General features: G+C 41.7%; 1 protein-coding gene across 1 annotated transcript in view; it reads left to right on the top strand.

Moving 5' to 3' along the window:
• PTPRG (protein tyrosine phosphatase receptor type G) overlaps window positions 1-17,810 on the top strand; it is a 412,574-nt gene that overhangs the window by 287,630 nt on the left and 107,134 nt on the right. Inside the window, exon 6 of the mRNA XM_075432501.1 lies at window positions 6,923-6,989. Within this exon, the coding sequence (XP_075288616.1) occupies window positions 6,923-6,989 (67 nt within the window). The remainder of the gene's footprint in view (window positions 1-6,922; window positions 6,990-17,810) is intronic.

Raw genomic sequence — 17,810 nt, 5'->3', positions numbered from 1 at the left:
TGTCACATCTTGCCTGGGTACCTGTTATTCTCTCTGATTTTACACGTGAGCAGCAACTTGAAGTAGTAAGGGGGCTGTTTCCATTTCTTGTTTTCCATGGCAAATATATTCTGCAAGATACTTACTTTGGGCAGTCCATTCATTACACGGCAAATGCTTTCTGTCTCCCAGCTCACCTCTGTCAGGCTGCAGGCACTTGGCCAGATTTGTCCTTTTGCATCAGCTCGTACGGGAGATGTGCAATTATAGCATATATGGGGGAGATGGGAGAAAATATCATCTGTGGAGGAGCAGGAATACATCATTCTTGGATCATTTAGTGCTTGTGAAGGTGAAAAACTTAAGAGCGCCAAATCTGGCTTATCATTGTGTTGAGAGCTCTGTAGGCGTTTCCTTGCCTTCACAGGCGGCTCAGCATGCTGTGGTGTTGACCAGTATCCCTTCTCACCCATCAGTTCTCCTGAAAAGGTCCAAATAAATATTTCCTACTGTATTTCAAAGCAAAGCACATGTCAACTTTTCATATCTGTGCATCCACATTTCAGATATGGCTGAAATCTTTCGCTTCCTTTTACTCAGAAATGTTTAAGAAGTGAGATACTTATACACAACCAGATTTTACAAGGTGGACTTCAAAAGGGAGAGAAGAGGGAGATGAGACAGTAGGCTTGGTGCAGAGCAGAAGGGTGCATACCACAAAGCCAGGATGTGTATCCTTTCCCAGTGCCGCAGACCAATGCAGGATTCAAGCACCATAGTTCAGAAGGGTTACGAGCAGGACCTACCCAAGCTGTTAGCTAGCTCTGAAATAATTTGGCTCCAAAGGCATGAATTTGAAGAGTTTCACGAGCAATATGCCAAGTACTTTCCCTTTGCTGAGAAAAGTATGTTTCTTTTGACTGTGATTGTCTTGGATTCTTTGAAATGCTGTTGCTGTGATGTTAAAACACATATTGTGCGGCATAATGTTCGCATTAATGGGATTCTTCTCATTTCTGTTCTGCAACAGTGAAAATCAGGTCCTTTCCCGTAGAGATTGAGGACTGGCATCTGTCCAACACTACTGAGCTGATAAGAGAATAAATTGTTTAACCATGTTGATTGTCCTGAAACCCTACAGGACAATTCAGTCTCTACAACCTAGTTAATTTATAATACTTCTCTTTTTCTTCTTAGTTGTTTGTACAGGGTGTTTGGAGACTGGAGTCTTTTGGCTGGTGAGCTGTAGATCTTAACCACAAGCTGAATGGGAGCTGAAGGCGCGCAGTTGGGGGAATATTACCCCTGACTTTCAGCGTTGTAATTGAAAGCAGAATTTGACACATTGGCATCTCTCTGTGTCAGCCATTGTCACTGGCTTCAGCTGCCATGGTTAAGTATGTAGTCATTCATCCTTGGCAGACACCGTCTTTTACAGCACAAGAGGATGGTCTCTGGATGTTAATGCCACAGCACTCGGGGAGCAGCTGGCTATATCGAATTCAAGGCATGCAGATTGTCTTGGCCATTTTACTTAGCAGATGGGTAAGGCTTGATAGATTGAAGATTTAGTTTCCAAGTCAAGGGCCAAATGTTGCACTGGGAGAGAAAAGTAAATTATATCACTATTCGGAGGGGAAAGGCTCAGGTACTGTATCACAAAATTGTTGCCATTCATTTTCCTCTGACTTGCACAAAATGCACGTCATTTTGCCTTTCAATATAGCCGACTGTGGCATTCTGCTTTGTTTGGAGATGCTTTGCAGTACTGTCTGTGAGCCCATTTAATGAGCTTGAAAGCAGTTGCTGTAAATTTCTGACAGTTTAATAAGTCTAAATGCCAGATTTTTTTTAAGGTGGAAATGAAAGAGAAATTTGTATTTCGTATCGCTCTGAATAGGTGGGTTTTCTTCTGTTCTTTTTTCCCCCACACCCTTTTCTTCAATACGACAGATCTATTTAAACATATTTTTAAAAGGAAAGTGTATTCCTTACTCGTGAGCTGTTCAGGCTATGAATATTCACCTGCTTTTCACAAGGTGACTGGTACCAGTGATCATTAGAGAGCTTTGTGCTGCTTCCCCCAGCCCTTCGCGCGTTGGTTGGTGGGAGAATAACCTGGCTTTTGGAGAGGCTGCCCAGCGCAATGGAAAACGGGGGGAGCCTGGCCCTTTGGGCAAGGGTTTTGGAGGTAAGATCTGATGTTGCTGTCTGACCTCTCTAACTGCCTCGTAGTTTATTTGGGGGTTCCTGTGTGTTTCTGGTTTGATTTGTTATTGTTCCTAAAATCAGCATTGTAAGCTCAAAATTTTTGTCCAAGACTTTTTTTTCTGCTTTATAGAACGATTTTCAGCAGAAAGACAGGTCATAGATTACTTATATGACTTTAGCGTATGGTTTAAATTATATAGCATGTGGTATAAATTTTAACACTTTACAAATCTGCTGATTTTTGTAAATTCAGAGGCTTCAGGAGGTTCTGAGTTTGTCCTATAAAAAACAGTCAGATGAACACAGAGCTTCAGCTACTTAATGTACGATGAATGATAAAGTGTGAGAACTGGTTGAGGGTTTTTAGCTCATTAGGACATGCTGAGCTTAGTATTGCTGTGATACAGGGGCTTTCTACAGAGCAGTACCTTGCCCAGTAAAGTCTATTTTCACATGCTATGGCTTGGTGCCCATACTAGCATGATCAGCCTGGCTGTGGTGGTGTCTATCCTCTCGTCACACTACTGCTCTGCTCCTCCTCTGCAGCTTTCCTCTTTGGAGTATTAATAACATTGTCCTGCGAAGGGGCTGAGCTCCCTGGCCAGCCTCCTACCCGGTTGACTCTGAGGGTAAGGCTGTAGGAAAAGCACTTTCAAGCAAGGGGACAACAGGTTGTGTTGTTGAAAGGTGTTAATGCTGTTGTCAATTGAGTTCATGACTGATCAACCTTGCTGTTCACTTGAGGAATGAATCATTTCTCAGTCCCTGCATTAGATGCGGGAGCTGTAAGTAAATGCAGCCTGTCTAGGGTAATGATTTCCACCACGACTTTGCTTGAAGAACATCTCTGTTTTATGACTGCAGAATGAGGTCACTTGTGCATTACCTTTTCCTACATGGCAAATGCTTGTTTTATTCATTGTATTAACGTCAAGCCATTCATTCTACTCCAAATGGCATGTGCACCAGGTATTGAAGTCACCCAAAGGGTATGATAAACAAAGAGATTTCGCTTCCTCATGTGATGTTCATCCCATATTTACCCTATGGTGAGAGCTCTGTTAGCACAGGAGGCTGCTTAATGATATTTCTGTGTTGACTTTTCCCTTGCGCTTAGCATGATAGTTACCTGTTTATTTCTGCTGAAGAGGATTACAGGCATTTTCCAATTATAAATGATGAACGCAAGCATTATTTATCCTGTTTACTGCAGACCTATAGAGTGTTAGTCAGTCTTGAGCAAAAGCATCTTGTTCAGGAAATAACAGTTGTAGTAGTGGTACTCTGGGTACTTCAGGGCAATTCAGGATGGTTTTCCATCTGTCCCATTAACGTTTGCTGTGCAGCGCACTGGGGACCAGCAGCATAGCAGGTTTGGGTTCGTGTGTGAAATTCCTGTGCTTGAGAAATTTTCGTTTGTGATGTTTCTTCTGTGTTAGCCTCTTGAAGGAGGAAGGGGAAGCTCGTTGCTCTTGCTCTTAGGAAAAGAAAAGCTTTGCTCAGCTTTGGCAGGTGTGTGTTGGGTGAGGCCAAAGTGCGGAGACCCAGTTACAGATGTATGGTCTTTTAACTCTGCAGCTAAGGCGTCAAGAGAAATGTGGCACGTAAAGTCAATCTGAAGAATTCGTTGCTGTTTTCCTTTGGAATATATTCATAAGATAATAAAAAATACACTACTGTAATTCCGATTATATAACAGAGAAAGTTAAAAACAGTTTGTAGAAGGATATAAGCTCAAGCTTCATGACATGGAATCATAAAGGAGGTCAGGAGGACACTTATTCTAGAGATTTTTGACCTTTTTTTCCTTCTGCTTTTTTTCCCCCCCTGCTTCCTTTCTTTTAAGAGATCAGCTGTTGTCAGAGACAGGATTCTTGTATGGGTGAATCTCTGATCTCAAACAGCATGGGAGCTCTAGGCCGGTTAAACCAGAGACATACAGCAATGGGGATAGAACTTGACATTTTGGGTTTCAGAAACCTTTTCTCTATGAACACAGGCAGAAGAAGGATACAGAGAAGTGAAAAAAAATAGCACGAAATTCAAGGTGGGGTTTTTTTTTAAGAACTTGAAGAAAAAAAGATGTAAGAAAAGTTTTGCTCTGAAGCCTGAACCATTCCACAAAATGAGAAAACTTTTGGGCACTTGTCTAATGGTCTTGTTAAGATCTTGACACAGTTATAGTGAGGTGTGGGAGAATAGTGTGTGAATAGAAGGAAAATAGGGGAAAAGCATCTGGAAGGAAAAGAAGACTATATCCCATAGAAGTCTGAAATGACATCTCCACAAGTGGTGCTGGTTTGCATGTGATTTTTAAAGAAACACGAGATCCTACTCCCCATAACCTCAGAGAAAACATGGTTACAGATGCTTGGAGTATTTGCTTTCCAGCCCCCAAAGAAATAACGTGACCGTTGATTTCATGCTATTGAAGAATACAGCACATTTGCAGAACGTGCTATCAAAAACATTGCGTAGCTGGATCCATACAGGCATACCACCTCAGCAGATTAAAGGAGTGCTGCCAAGGCTGAGGTTAGGAATTGATCTACTTTGACAGAAAATCCCACAAGGAAGAGTTTTAACCTTTCAGATTCTTTCCATCTATTTGCTTGCTTCGAACTGATTGCAGCTGTCACCAGAAATAAAAACAAAGCAAACAAAATAAAACTCTTTGCAACTTAAGGTTAAGCAGCAATAAATGAAACATTGTTCAAGTCCAGTGCAAGTTTTCTTACAGTCTTGTACTAAATTGCTGGTAGGTTTTTTAATTTTTTTTTTTTTTTTTTTTTTTTAGTGGTAGCCATGACTTGGAGAAACCTGAATAAATGGAAAAAATGGAAAAGATGCAGCAATGTGTCTTGCAACAGCTCTACATTTTTAGTGTTTGTTGTTGATTTGCCAGAAGCCAGACAGGACCTACAAAGTGGGTCATTGGGTTGAGTGTACTGTGATTGTTATTTATACAGAATCCAAAGTGTACAGAGCACCCCTTTGGGCATATCAAAGTTCATGCTTCAAAGAGCTTACAGCCTTCAGGGCTTATAATATTATTGCCAGTAACATCTAAGCTGTATATATTTCAAAGCTACTGTTGCTACTTTCATAATTTTATTGCATATCTTGCCCTGCCTCTTCGTTGCAAGTTCTGGAGTACTGTGATGAGAAAAGAATGTTCAATTTCCATTTAAAACACCAAACCAAAACAAACCATTTTGTCTCTAGACGAGAGCACGAAAATGTGTCCTGAACACACAGCAGAGTAGTTCAAAGGCCAAATAAACAGAAAAAAGGAAGGTGGTTTGTTGTGGGTTTTTTCAGTGCAGTTGGCTAAGAAGATAGTGAGGTTTCTAGGATTCCTAATTAGTTGTGGGGAAGAAGGACAAGAAGAGACAGAAGAGACATGCTTGTGGTTGTGAAACTTCGGCAGTGGATTCCAGTCTTCTGCTCAGGCCTTTAAAATCTGTGATTTTTTTACAATAACGCATTTTTTTTTACGTGCTGCAGTCAATGGTGTCCGCTTCCTAAGAGTGCGCTCCAAGCTGGTTCTGCACTTCATATGGCAGCGTGTTCCCTGTTGGGCGCAAGGTCACAGCTCAGGGATTTCTTCTTTTGTCTCCACTCCTTTCCTCATATGTTCATACACGACCATAAAGTGATGACACTCTGTTTTTCCTCATGACATTGAGATCATGGGCAGGCAGCAAAATACAGAGGAGCTATTTTGCATGCAATGCGTTTGCGCATTGGGAACAGTCCATCCAAAAATGGTCAATACTGCTCGGGCTTCTGATACTGACTGGTGGCAAACTGAAGAAAAACATACCATGTGAATAAGGTACATGCCAGTATGTATTTCACAGAAGTAAACTGGCAAGTATCTTAAATGATGGAACACGCTCACAGAAATTGAGAGTTATTCCTTAAATACCTCTGAAGAGGCAAAAGGTTAAAAAAAATGACATTATTGGTTGTAAATTCCTTGTCTTTTACAAGTAAGTGGCTGAAGTGGTGGGTTTAATGTGGAAGTTGTGGAGCTCAACAGGATTAATCCTTCCTGCTGCCTTCTGCCCCTCTCTGGTGCTGGGTCTCGCCATTGTGGAGGAGACGGGTGATTGCTGGGTGATAGAAGAAATATGGCAGGACATCAGTTTTTGGTCTGACAGTGCAGGCAATTGCATTGTCAAAAATCAGAGATTTCTTCTAGATCCTCTCACAGAGCTTTTTTCCATCCCTCTTGTCCAAGTGACACTAAATTGAATAAATGTAAAAATGGGAATAGCAAAGAGATGCCAAGGCCAAGCTCCATTACAGCTGAAAGGGGTCCAGCTTCACTGATTTCAGTGGCAGCACCAGATTTATTCCCGTATCAGTAAGGGATGAACCGGTCTGAGAGAACTCCTGTTTATCACAGCAGTTTTGCTCTATGAAAGCAGAAGTAGATGGAGAAAAATCAGCTCTCTGTTTTCAGGCTTTTCTGGGCTGGTAATATGGCTAATGTTGTAATGAATTCAAAAGACGCTTTCTTTTGATTTAACCTTCCTTACTTATTTTATTACGGCATGCATCTTTGGCATTTGGTGAAGAGCCATTGTAAATGTGAGAACTGAGCAGCTTGTTAGATAACATCTTTTTTTTTTTTTTTTTTTGACTTCTCTTTAGAAGATTAAACTGAGACTGTTCTGCCTGATACTAGAATAGGTGTAACCAATCCTGTATCCTTTGCATGTAGGTCAGTCAGAGGGACAATCCAGCACTGGATCCCATTATCCATGGGTTGAAGGGCGTCGTACATCACGGTAAGTAGCTGCTTAAACTTTCTTCTTGCCAGGAAGGGGAGAAGGGCAGGAATATTGTCCTTAAGGGATCAGGTCACTCCTGGAAGGACGTGGTGAGCCTGCACATTGCTCATTCACTGATGTTTAAGGGCATCACAGCCATTATTTGATTGGTAAAGATCGGAGTCATTTGTTACCTGAAAATGGGTTGGGGTTAACAGTAAACAATTTGTTTCTTTTCAGTCAGTGCTCTAGAATGTGTAAGTTATCAATCAAAACCTACTACAATATATCATTCATATTAGTACTTCGAAGGCAGCGTTGATGCTTCGCTCCTGCTATTTATCTTCTGTTTGCTCTAAAAATACTCCTCTCTGAAGTTTCTATTTGTTTATAAATTATTTGTCTTTCAAATTTAGGGAGCTGATAATGAAACAGAAAATTAACTATCTGTGAAAATTAATTAAACTTTGCAGCAGATGAACATCTTTCTAATGCTGACATAAATACGATCATTCGGCTGTTCTGATGCATATAAACCTATTATCCTTGAACTTATAGCAGGTACTGAAATAAATATTAATATATTTTATACTTCTTTTATAACCAGTTTTTACTTAGAAATTTTCCTGAAACCTTATCACAGGTAATGCATCATTAGCGATGACATCAAGATGCTCCAGTTCCCAAAGTACTCTTGTCAGGTTTTAATATAATGATTTGTAAAGTTTTAATAATCTCATTGTAATTCAAAAGGCATCTGCTGGAATGGTACTAGGTACTATAATAAATCTCCGTCCCATCTATAGTGCTGTGATAAAACATCTTTGCACCTTTTCCGAGGATTGTCTTTAGACATTAGCTAGTGCTGTAGAGCTTAACAAACATTTTTTTTCTCTTGACTGCAAACCTAAAACTAGTTGACAGTGTTAGATTAAAACAAATAGGATTTTGGATTAATTGCTCTACTTTCAGAGTCATTTAACATTGCAACTGGGAACGCCAATAAATCCAAGGAAAGTGAAAAATAGGGGTTAAATGATAACATACCATAAAGTCCTTCATTTAGAGAATTTTCCATAGGTTTTGCTGTTTATAAATTGCAGTGTTCTGCTGTGAAATAAAAACACCACACTGAGCTGAAAAACTGTGTTGTTTTCCACAAAAATAGATGTTATTATCTAGCTCCCACTGGGTAACGAAACAGGCTAGCAAAAATAAAATGAGGACGAGTTGGGCTGCAAGGATTTTTTTAGTGGCTGTGTAATTTGATGCTGAAGTCAAGCTGCCTTTTAGCTGGACCGGGATCTCTTTTTAGCTTGGTTTTCTACCTGCTTTCTATTTCAAGACTCTCTGCCCCCTGCAAGCGCGACAGTGTTTGGGCCATCTCATCGGGTTTTTTCTGCTCCCTCTCTTACTCCTCGCTGCTGCAGCCAAAATAGCCACTAGTGGATAATCACACTGGTGTCTCCTAAGAGTATTTATTCCATTCCCAAAAATAATTGTTTGGGTAGGATGTGACACGGTCCCGAGGCTGTGATTCCCTGACCACATAATGATTAGTCCGTCTTGGTGCTGCCTACCCGCAGCAAAATCTGGGTGGATGAAAGGCGTTTATTTTTGTTTTGCTCACAATGCACAGAAGGCAGCTAGTGTTTCAAGTAAAGGAAATCGCTTGATATATTTCAATGGCTTATTTCCTTTTCAAAACATTAAGGAAGAAAAAGAGGAAAATCTTGCTTTCCTTCCTGTTTCAAAGGCCCTGATTAAAGGCCTTTTCTAAGGCTCTTTTGGTGGCTAGAGTAAGGGAATTTCCTCCTACAAAGTAGTCGTTCAAAGAAATTGTTCTCTTTAAGTTAAGTATTGATGGAACGCTTCAGTGAAGAATTCTTGTATCGTATCTCTCTTTTAAGGTTATTATATAGCATAATAGTAAAGATGTGAGCTTTTATTCCAGGCATCCTTATTTCTTTTCTTGATGTAATTTACTTACATCTTGCGTGAGCACATTTTTGTGAATTTATCTGAAAAGGTTCTTCCTGCCTTCCATTTGGCTGCATTTGACTGGGACCCTAAGGCAATATGGGCTTTTTGGCTGAAATACAGTAGAAAACTCTTGTGGTTTTTGGATGGAGTGGTTGGATCCAGCAGGGATCCAACAAAAGGAACTGGAGGAAGGCAAGATTGAAACTTTAAGTTTCTTTGCATTTTATAACATTTCTATGCCCACGCTATTTTTAGATGGTCATCGCAATACAGAGGCACATGCCTACAATTTAGAAATCAAGAATGCATATGAATGTTGAGAGAAACACCTTGCTTTTAAAATAGACCATGTTGGTATATCCTCTGCTGGCTGGAAAGACCACCAGCCCCTCAGCTTTGCTCTTGACATGTGCCTCATTGCTTTTCCGTATGCCTCTCCCACCAACCGGCAGAGCATCCTTCCGGAGTTCCGCTGGGCAGACGCTCCTTCCTCACAATCATTCACTTTTCAAAGAGACAAATACGCACCCACACAAAAACTCATCCTCATCTCTTCACTTGCCTGGTGGTGGGACTGGAAGGCCTGGTCCTGTATGCAGACTCCACTCTGTACCACGCTGTAAAGGGCACCCACGCTGGCCTGTCCCCATGATGGTGACAGCCCCAGTGACCCTCAGTTAGATGTAAGGATGGTACTGATGAGCGATGAGCTGGTTTTTCATTTTTGTTGCATAGCTTTTCATTTTTTGTCTGAAGTTTTTGTATTCTTACAGTGTCCTTCCAGTAGAAAGTGAACAGTTTAAGTGTCAGAAGGACTTTCTGCAGAAGTGAAAGCAATTTTTGCTTGAGATTTTGTCAGAGATTTGAATTACCTACTAATTTGATGGAACATAAATAATTGTGCCCTTCACAGTGTCGCCAGCTTAGTAACAATGATAGAGAAACGCATGCATAAAAATCGATACAGGCTTAGTCGCTTCTCAGAGTTCACTTTGTTTCCTCATCTCCAGGCAGAATTTCGTAGAATCTTAATGCCACATTAAACTTAATTTTACATGAGCAACCATATAAAGTTTCTTAGCTGGAAGGAAAACCAGTGATGTACAATGTCTGGATCAATGATAATGCTTTCAGGTTTGCCCTGTATCTTCCTGCCGAACAGTACGTTCCCATCACGTCGATGCTCCCCAACTCCCGCATCCACCCTCGCAGAGCATTGTGAAGGCACACAAACGCCGAGGAGGCTCTTTTCAGAGCTGTCAGATGCCTGTTGCTGATTTTAAAATTGCTTTTGGTTTTGTGCTCTGCCAAGGATTTGTCACACCTCCCGCCAGCGAGGTGCCTGCTATTCTCACTCCTGCTTTCCCTGCCGCGAGCGTGCGTCTGCCGCAGAGCCCGCCAGGGACTGACAGCTGGGAGCGTGCAGCCTCTCACTGCAGAAGGGATGGAGCACGGACAGCCGTGATACGAATTTTCTGGTGCCAGCTTGCCGGTGTCTTTCAGCTCTGACCACTGGGGGTCTTTTTTAGCTTCTCTTCAAATGTTCTCATCACCAAAGCTGATGGGAAAGGTCTCCGGCAATGCTGGTGCTGGTGGGATGATGCACGCCCTTAGCTGAAGTTGGATCATTAGGTAAAGCAATAAAGTCACGAGTGCCTGGCTGCGCTTGCACCGCAGGTGGCCCAGTCATGGTGCTGCAAATCAGACTTTTGTGCCTCTGTTTTGCTGCCGACGCACTCAGCTGGGTGCCCTGCCCTGAGTCCCTCTCTGCTCCTCGTCCTTCCTCGTGATGCTGAGGAGCACGGGGCAGGATGGAGCTGCTCTTGTGCAAGGGCTGAGGAGGCTCCCGGGGCCTCACAGAGAATGATTGTGCCCTTGTGGGAGTAGGGGAACGTGAAATATCAGGTTATGTCTTATATAGTTAATTTGCATTAAAATGGCTACTGAAGCTTTTGTCTGCCGCGTGCTTCAGCAAGATCTCAGAGGAGCACCTAGCGGGATGGAGCTGTTGCACAGAAACGTTGCTTTTTCCCGCTTCTGCTGTCTTTGACTTGCCCTTTTTAGTTCCGTTCTGTATGTAAGCCTCTAAGAGATGCCTTTTCCTTGTTCTTACCAGCTGCCTGAGAGGCATTAAAATGAGTCCCCTTCCTGCTGTCGGTGCCGAGGGCAGCACCCGGTGCTGGGGGCTGCGCAGCGTTTGCTCTCGCCCAGCCTGGGCGCGGGTGCTCTGCACAGTCGTGGTTCACACTGCAGCGCATCGCTGTGTGCGGGAGCCACAGCCCGCGCTGCCCCAGGCCGCTGGAAAAGCTTTCAGGGTGATGGAAACCGTGTTTTGTCACTCTGTCCTGTTCTCTGTGTCTGTCACCGAGAATCTACACGGATCAGCAGAAAATTATGAGCAGAGCACAAATAAATTACCGCAGCAGAAAAGCCTCTATTAATGTCACAAAAATGGGGCTCTTATTCCCTTCCTTGTCAAAAGTGAGCACTGAAAATCAAAGTGCAGCCAGATCAAAAGCTTAGGTACAAAGTGAATCGATGGCATCTGTTGCTTGTTTGTGAACATGGGGTGGGGTGAGGGGAAGAGAGGAACCTTTGTTTATTTAAAAGGGAGTTTGGAAAAAAAATCTTGCTTTTTTCTTCTGCCTTTGTGTTATTAAAATGCCATAACTGAAGCTCAGCGTGGAGCAGAGTGTGATCTTCGGTCTCACTCGAGATGGGAGAGGGGTGTTCAGGCACATTGGTGGTGACCACCAAAGTTTCACGGGCTGCTGGGGAGACCGCAACAGAATACAGTGGAAACAGAATTGCTTTAATAATGAAAAAGGATAGAGAATAAATACGTTGCACATCTCTCCTGTTGTCCTAGGCAAAAAGGCAGTGAATAACCTGTTAAAATAAATCAGCACTAAAAAGGAAGCAATCCAGACAGTGTTAGTTACCCTGTGGATCTATCACACCAGAAGGCATAATAACAAGAAAACACCATTAGCAGCATGACAGGTTTTTTCTTTTGTTTTTAACTTTAACCACAACACCACCTGACAAGCTGTTTGCTTTCTACACCAAATATCCAGGGGTTGCAGAGAAGAAAGGTGGGGGAGAGGGGTGAGGGTGAGATGTGATACCGTGGGACCTCATCTTTCAAAGTAAAACTTTGAAGAAAGCAGCAGCCCAATTTGAACCGAGGAAGGCCATCAAAGGGAGAGCAGCGCAATGTGTTAACTGAGAAGGAAATATGGAGGAGCATTTCTTTTTTCCTCGGGGATGAGCTGGGTATATTCTTTTGTTTTCTGATCTCTTCTTGTATTCGCAGTCGGGGTAGCTGTGTGAAAGGGGCCAGGACACGATTGCTATGGAGCAAAGGGGAGGAGGAGGGAGGTGGGAAATGAAGATGAGAACAGAGGTGATAAGTTCACACTTTTATATAGGGCAGCTCTGTGCAGAGCTGCAGGGGTCTGTAACATTTGAAAGAGTAAATGATGGAAGCGTTGGAAATCTCCGGTCCTTCACCTGTCTGCTCTGCAGAAAGCAGTGCTGGTCATGGCTGAGTAAAGACCAGCAAGCTGACACAGAATTAATATGTTGCACAGAAAACTTAACTCAAACTAACAAAAAGAAGATTGCAGTTGTTAACAGTTGAAGAATTAGGGTTGATGCTGAATGTGAACAAAGCACCTGCAGGGAGAAGGAGCCGGGTATTTTGCTGGTGGGTCCTGAGGGCGTTTGCTGGGAAGAGAGGGGTGGTGAGGTCTGCGAACATGGGATTTTGCTCTGGCTCCGCTGGAGCAGCCGTGAACCACCCACGCTCCTCTGGCTGCTTCTGCCTTGCTTCGCCCTGCCTCTGCCAGGGTCCAGCTTGCTCCGGGGATCTTTGTCCCACCTAAACTCCTCATGATCGTTTCTTTTTCCTCCTATGCCCGCTCTGTATTTCTTAGTTTCCGTGTCCCTCCAGCCTTGTCTCCGCGTGTACCTCTGCCTCAGGTTAGGTGTTATGAAACCTGGAGAAGTCTCATCCCAGTCTAGAATGGCAGCAGCTGCCCTGCCAAGCTCTGTGCCAGCAGTGCTTAAATACTAAAGGTTCAGAATTATTTTTAACTTCTTTAAAGAGTTAAGACCTCTCCTCCCCAGTTAAACCTTTTCCTTCTGAGCTGTTTTAAGAGAGAGAGTGAGAAAAAATAAGCCTGAGACCAACACCTGGCATAGAAATGTTCAACTTTTTCTTTTTTTTTTGCATAGGACACTTGCCTTTTTTTCTTTCCTCCTGTTTTTTGTATTGCTCATTGGTTGTCTCAGATTAAATTAGTCTGCAGGACTGTGTTATTATCTCATTCCCTTCCTCCCTGCCATGCTGTGCTTTCTATGTCCTTACGGTTCCTTGCATTGTTCAGCAGAGGCTCTGGTTTTTAAAAAAACTAAATAAAAGTGAGGAAAATAATTGCACAATAAATGACAAGAATTACCCTGAGTATAGAGGACTGTCAGACACTGCTCTTCATGCTGGATTTACACAGCAAGTACTCATCTGCTGATCTTTTCAGTTAAAGATGCATATAATATTTGTCATCTCATCTTTGAAATCACCACCGCGAGTCTGGTCCCTGGCTCTGGTGTGCAGCCTGCTTTATCTGGGGAGTTCTGGCTCAGTGGGTGTGCGGCATGGTGTCCTTTTGATTATTTTTGTGTGTTTGCTTTTTAAATGTTTGAATGCAGAAGCTTTAGAATTACTTGGCTCATTGTGAAAATGGAATTGGCAGTAACATTGTTTAACAAATTTGGGAGACTTTCAAAGCTCTTCATATTGGTGTTGCAGATTTCAGTTATTCAAAGTGTAGCTGGGTAACGTTTCCACCTATCAGGCAGTGCACATACGTTAATTTTGGAAATAAGCTCATTTTAAGATATTGTTTTCAATGCAGCCAAGTTCCTGTTTTCTTACAGAAAAGCATGATGAAAGTCCCAAAGCATTCCATGAGATATAAATGGACTTGGCGTATAGTTATTTTCTTGTGATCTCCAATCCAAGTTCCTGTTAGATTTAAAAAGGGTTTTGATCACAGATAGTTGTGTGCTGTTTACCTGCATATCTCAAGAAGCCTCTTACTCGACAGTGATTTGGTTAAAATTCAGGTCTATCTTTATCCTGCATTTTACAGAACATATTTTTAGCAAATCAGTCTTTGAACTCAAAACATTCAGCTGATGGCTCTTGCAATATAATGTTTGATGGCATCAGCTTGTGAAAACTGCAGTAGTTGGTGGAGATCCACTACTGGTATCTGTTTTAAGATCTGATTTTTTCCTCTGCTTGGAAAACTGTTGTACACAATTCGGTATTAGTTCACATCTAGTGGTGATGCCTTGACAAATGATGACTGTAAATAGGTCAGCTTTTTAAGGCATGCCTGCAATTGCTCTGCCTTTGGGTTGGGCTGTACAAAAAATGGCCCTCGGTCCTGTGCAAAGCAGTGGGGAGATTTACCAGCCCATTGAATATACTGGGTGTGAATTTTCACGTTGCTGTTATGGGAGAAGGACCAAGAGGTAGACATGAATGTTGTATCAGAAGGTCAAATCTGTTACCAGCTGGCTCGATTAATTGTTTTTTGTGAATGTAAAAGTTAAAATGCAATATTGTCCTTTTATGCTGTGGAACACTCAGTAGTTTAAATATCACATTCATTGTCTTAATTGTCAACAATGAATCTGTGGTACTTGCTAATTTTTCTTTTGGAAATATTAGAGTGAACACTGTTTTACGAGCCTTGGTGCTGTAAACAAAGTATTACTATTTGTTAACAGTCCAGAAAATTGGCCGTACTGTATTAGTGGGGCTTCTCAGTGGATGTGTTGGGTGCTGCTCTTTTCTGCCTTGCCTGTGAGCAGTGGCCGCAGCAGCACATTTATCGGTGCTTTCCCGGAGGAATGCTCTCCAGTTCGAGAGCCTGTTGTTAGGGTCACTATCCTGGTGGTTTATTCTTCTGCTTGGGTGTATTCGTCTGCGTTAGGGTGCTGAGACGGGAGCAGGACAAGGAGCAGCAGAAGAGACTGCTGTGGTGTGGGGCTCTGGTTTGTGCGTAAGGACGAGTAGGTGGCTAGGTTTTGCGGCGTTGATTGCAGTGGTTCACAGGTATTTGCAGGTGAACACATGTTTTCGTTGGTGCATTTTATTGCTTTTCTTGGCCAGTTGCTTCCTAAGTACCTGTCAGCAAATGCTTTCTTGTAGATTGTGTAGTCCTGCCTTGTCCACTTTCTCCCTCCTAGAAACCCTCACCCTGCTCCGTCTGTGCCCAGCCTTCAGGGCACAATTTGTGCCCATCCCAAGCACTGAAAATGGGAAAGAGGAGCTGGTCATAAAAGACAATGAAGAAAGGTTTCATATGATTTCCAACCTTGTTCTTTCCCATGTAGTAGGAATTACAGATATACACATATGTGTGTGTGAATATGTATATAGAATATTTCTGCCATATTCAGTGAAAGCTGTTGCTTAGCTTGCAAACAATTCTTCTTTCAAATTTACTAAAATGAATAAGCTATTTAAGGTTGAAATTTTAAAAATGACATGACTTCAAAATCCCATTTTCAAAAACGTCTCAGGCTCTTAGGAGCATAACTTCATGGCATTTACTGTTTCTATATGCTCCTGAAGGGTATGGGAGGTTGACTCCTGGATTTGAGTCCCTTTTTCTTTAAGCTTCATGTGACTCTGGTTTCTAAAACTCTGCACCATGCATCTAGATGGAACTGATACAAATGAGTGATCTGTTTTCAAGAATGTTAAGTTGTTAAAGCATAATCAATTGATTTTCATCTATTTTAGTAGTCATTTTAATCGAATTATATGTATTTATTTTAATCTTTGGAATTCATTAATGAAGACTTACAGCATTGCTTGTAGCCATGAAAAATTAGATTGAGTACACCCTGCCCTACTTAAACTGTGTATTAGCAAAGCTACTTTTTCCTCAAGAAATACTCTTTTTCACAGCTGACTAGGACTTTCCAAATGCTTAGGAAAAAACCCTCCCTAATTGATAACCAAAATTTAATCATAGTCGGATACTTCCAGTTTGCATTCAAATAAGGTATTTCTCTGTCTAAATAAGCTTCCCTTGGTTGATTATTCATATTGTAGTTCAAAATGTTTAAAAATGAAAGACAGAGTTGGATGAAATGTAGACTACTTAATACAGTGTGTATTTAATATAAAAGTCATACATTATTCATTTCTGCAATTTGAATAACTTTGAATTTAGCATCCCTGTTCTTCATCTTTTCCTTTGATGAACAATTAATTATTAAAATATAATATTGTCAGCATATGGCACAAAAATCCTTGAAAGTGTAAAATGAGCTTCGTTTTCCTGCCATCCTTTGATAAAAGGATACTCCATATTCTCGGTTTCTCACAGAGTATTTGTCCAGCATCTTAAGTGATTCCATCATTCTAAATAAAAGGTTATGAAAGTTAAAAATAGTTAAATTCTTAATTTTAACTGAAACATTTCTACTTAAATACAAGAGGAAAGCTCTTTAAAATGTGCCTCTGCCTCCCATCTATTTCGTATATAGTCAGTGGCAGTTAACGCAAAGAGGATGTTTGCATGTTCAAATACTCTTTCAGATTCGCAGCGGTCCACTGTATGCTCAGCTGCCATATAGAGAGAGACAGTTTCTTAAATAGAAAACCCGTGTCGTTTCGCTCTGAAGGTGTATGTTTGCTGCATTTTGAAATCAAATCCTGTGATGGAGTTTGCAGTTTTTCTAACCATTTCTTCCTGCATAAAAATAAGCCAATCAAATTAAATACGACCTTTTGCTGTAATTATTACTTCTTGATTAGAATCTTTTTGAACTTTGGCCAATCATATATATTTTACTATTTATTATCTAAGCACACTTTTTTTCCCAGAGGTATTCTATGAAAAGGAAAAAAAATGTGCTTTATTATTCATTTATTTCCTTTTTGGAGATGCAGAAGTGGTTGATATCTGCTTGGATTAGAAGGAAAGAAATTGTTAATGAAGAGATTGCAATGTATGCTTTGACTTTAATAGAATTACTCATATTTTGGAATGCCAAAGGCTATGAAAACTTTACACACCTGTTGATACTGTGCAGAAGAACAGAAGATGTCTGAAGTGCATCATGTATTTGCACCTGGCAGCAGCAGTGGAGGAAAAAAAATCCCCTTGATTATCAGACTGCTGCTCAGAGGTGTAGGCAACTCTTGATTTGATCAGGACTTCTAGAAAACTGTGGGATGCTGTGGAAATGATTTCTGCAGACTTCATCCTTTTTCTTTTCCTTCTGACTTTGGAAGATATGTGTGTCAATCACCAGCCTACCTGCTTCTCCGCTCTGCTGCGGGGGAAGCGGGCTTGCCGGGGAGCTCTGATGAGACAGAGAGAGAAGAGTTCCTGCTACCCAAATATGGACTCTTGTTTGAGGCACGAAGAATATAGAAAGTGAGGAACAGAGATGTATGGGAGAGCCTCGCGTGTCAGCATGCCCTGAGGCAGCGAACACCTTTGCACAGACTGAGAGGGAGCTTCGGCCTGTGAGTCAACATAAATTGCAGAGGATAAATGCTCAGGGATGGCAGGAAAATAGTCTTGCCTGCAGCTGTTCCCTCCTTTCATTTATTTATTTTTCTTCACAGTGTTAAATATTACCGGCTTGTCACTGTTACTAGAAGCTAAATGCTTTCAGTGCTTAGGTTTGCATTTCAGGCTGTCCAAGGAGCTTCTTGGAGGAAAGGGTTTGTTCCGAGACTGTTGGACCCTGGGGAGGAGTTTCTAGGATGAGGGCGCAGAGGCAGCGGTTTTACCTGTGAAGCATGGTTCCGGTGCT

The sequence above is a fragment of the Opisthocomus hoazin genome, chromosome 11 (genome assembly GCF_030867145.1).
Source record: "Opisthocomus hoazin isolate bOpiHoa1 chromosome 11, bOpiHoa1.hap1, whole genome shotgun sequence".
NCBI classification, from domain to species: domain Eukaryota; kingdom Metazoa; phylum Chordata; class Aves; order Opisthocomiformes; family Opisthocomidae; genus Opisthocomus; species Opisthocomus hoazin.
This window is presented reverse-complemented; position numbering and strand designations above follow the sequence as displayed.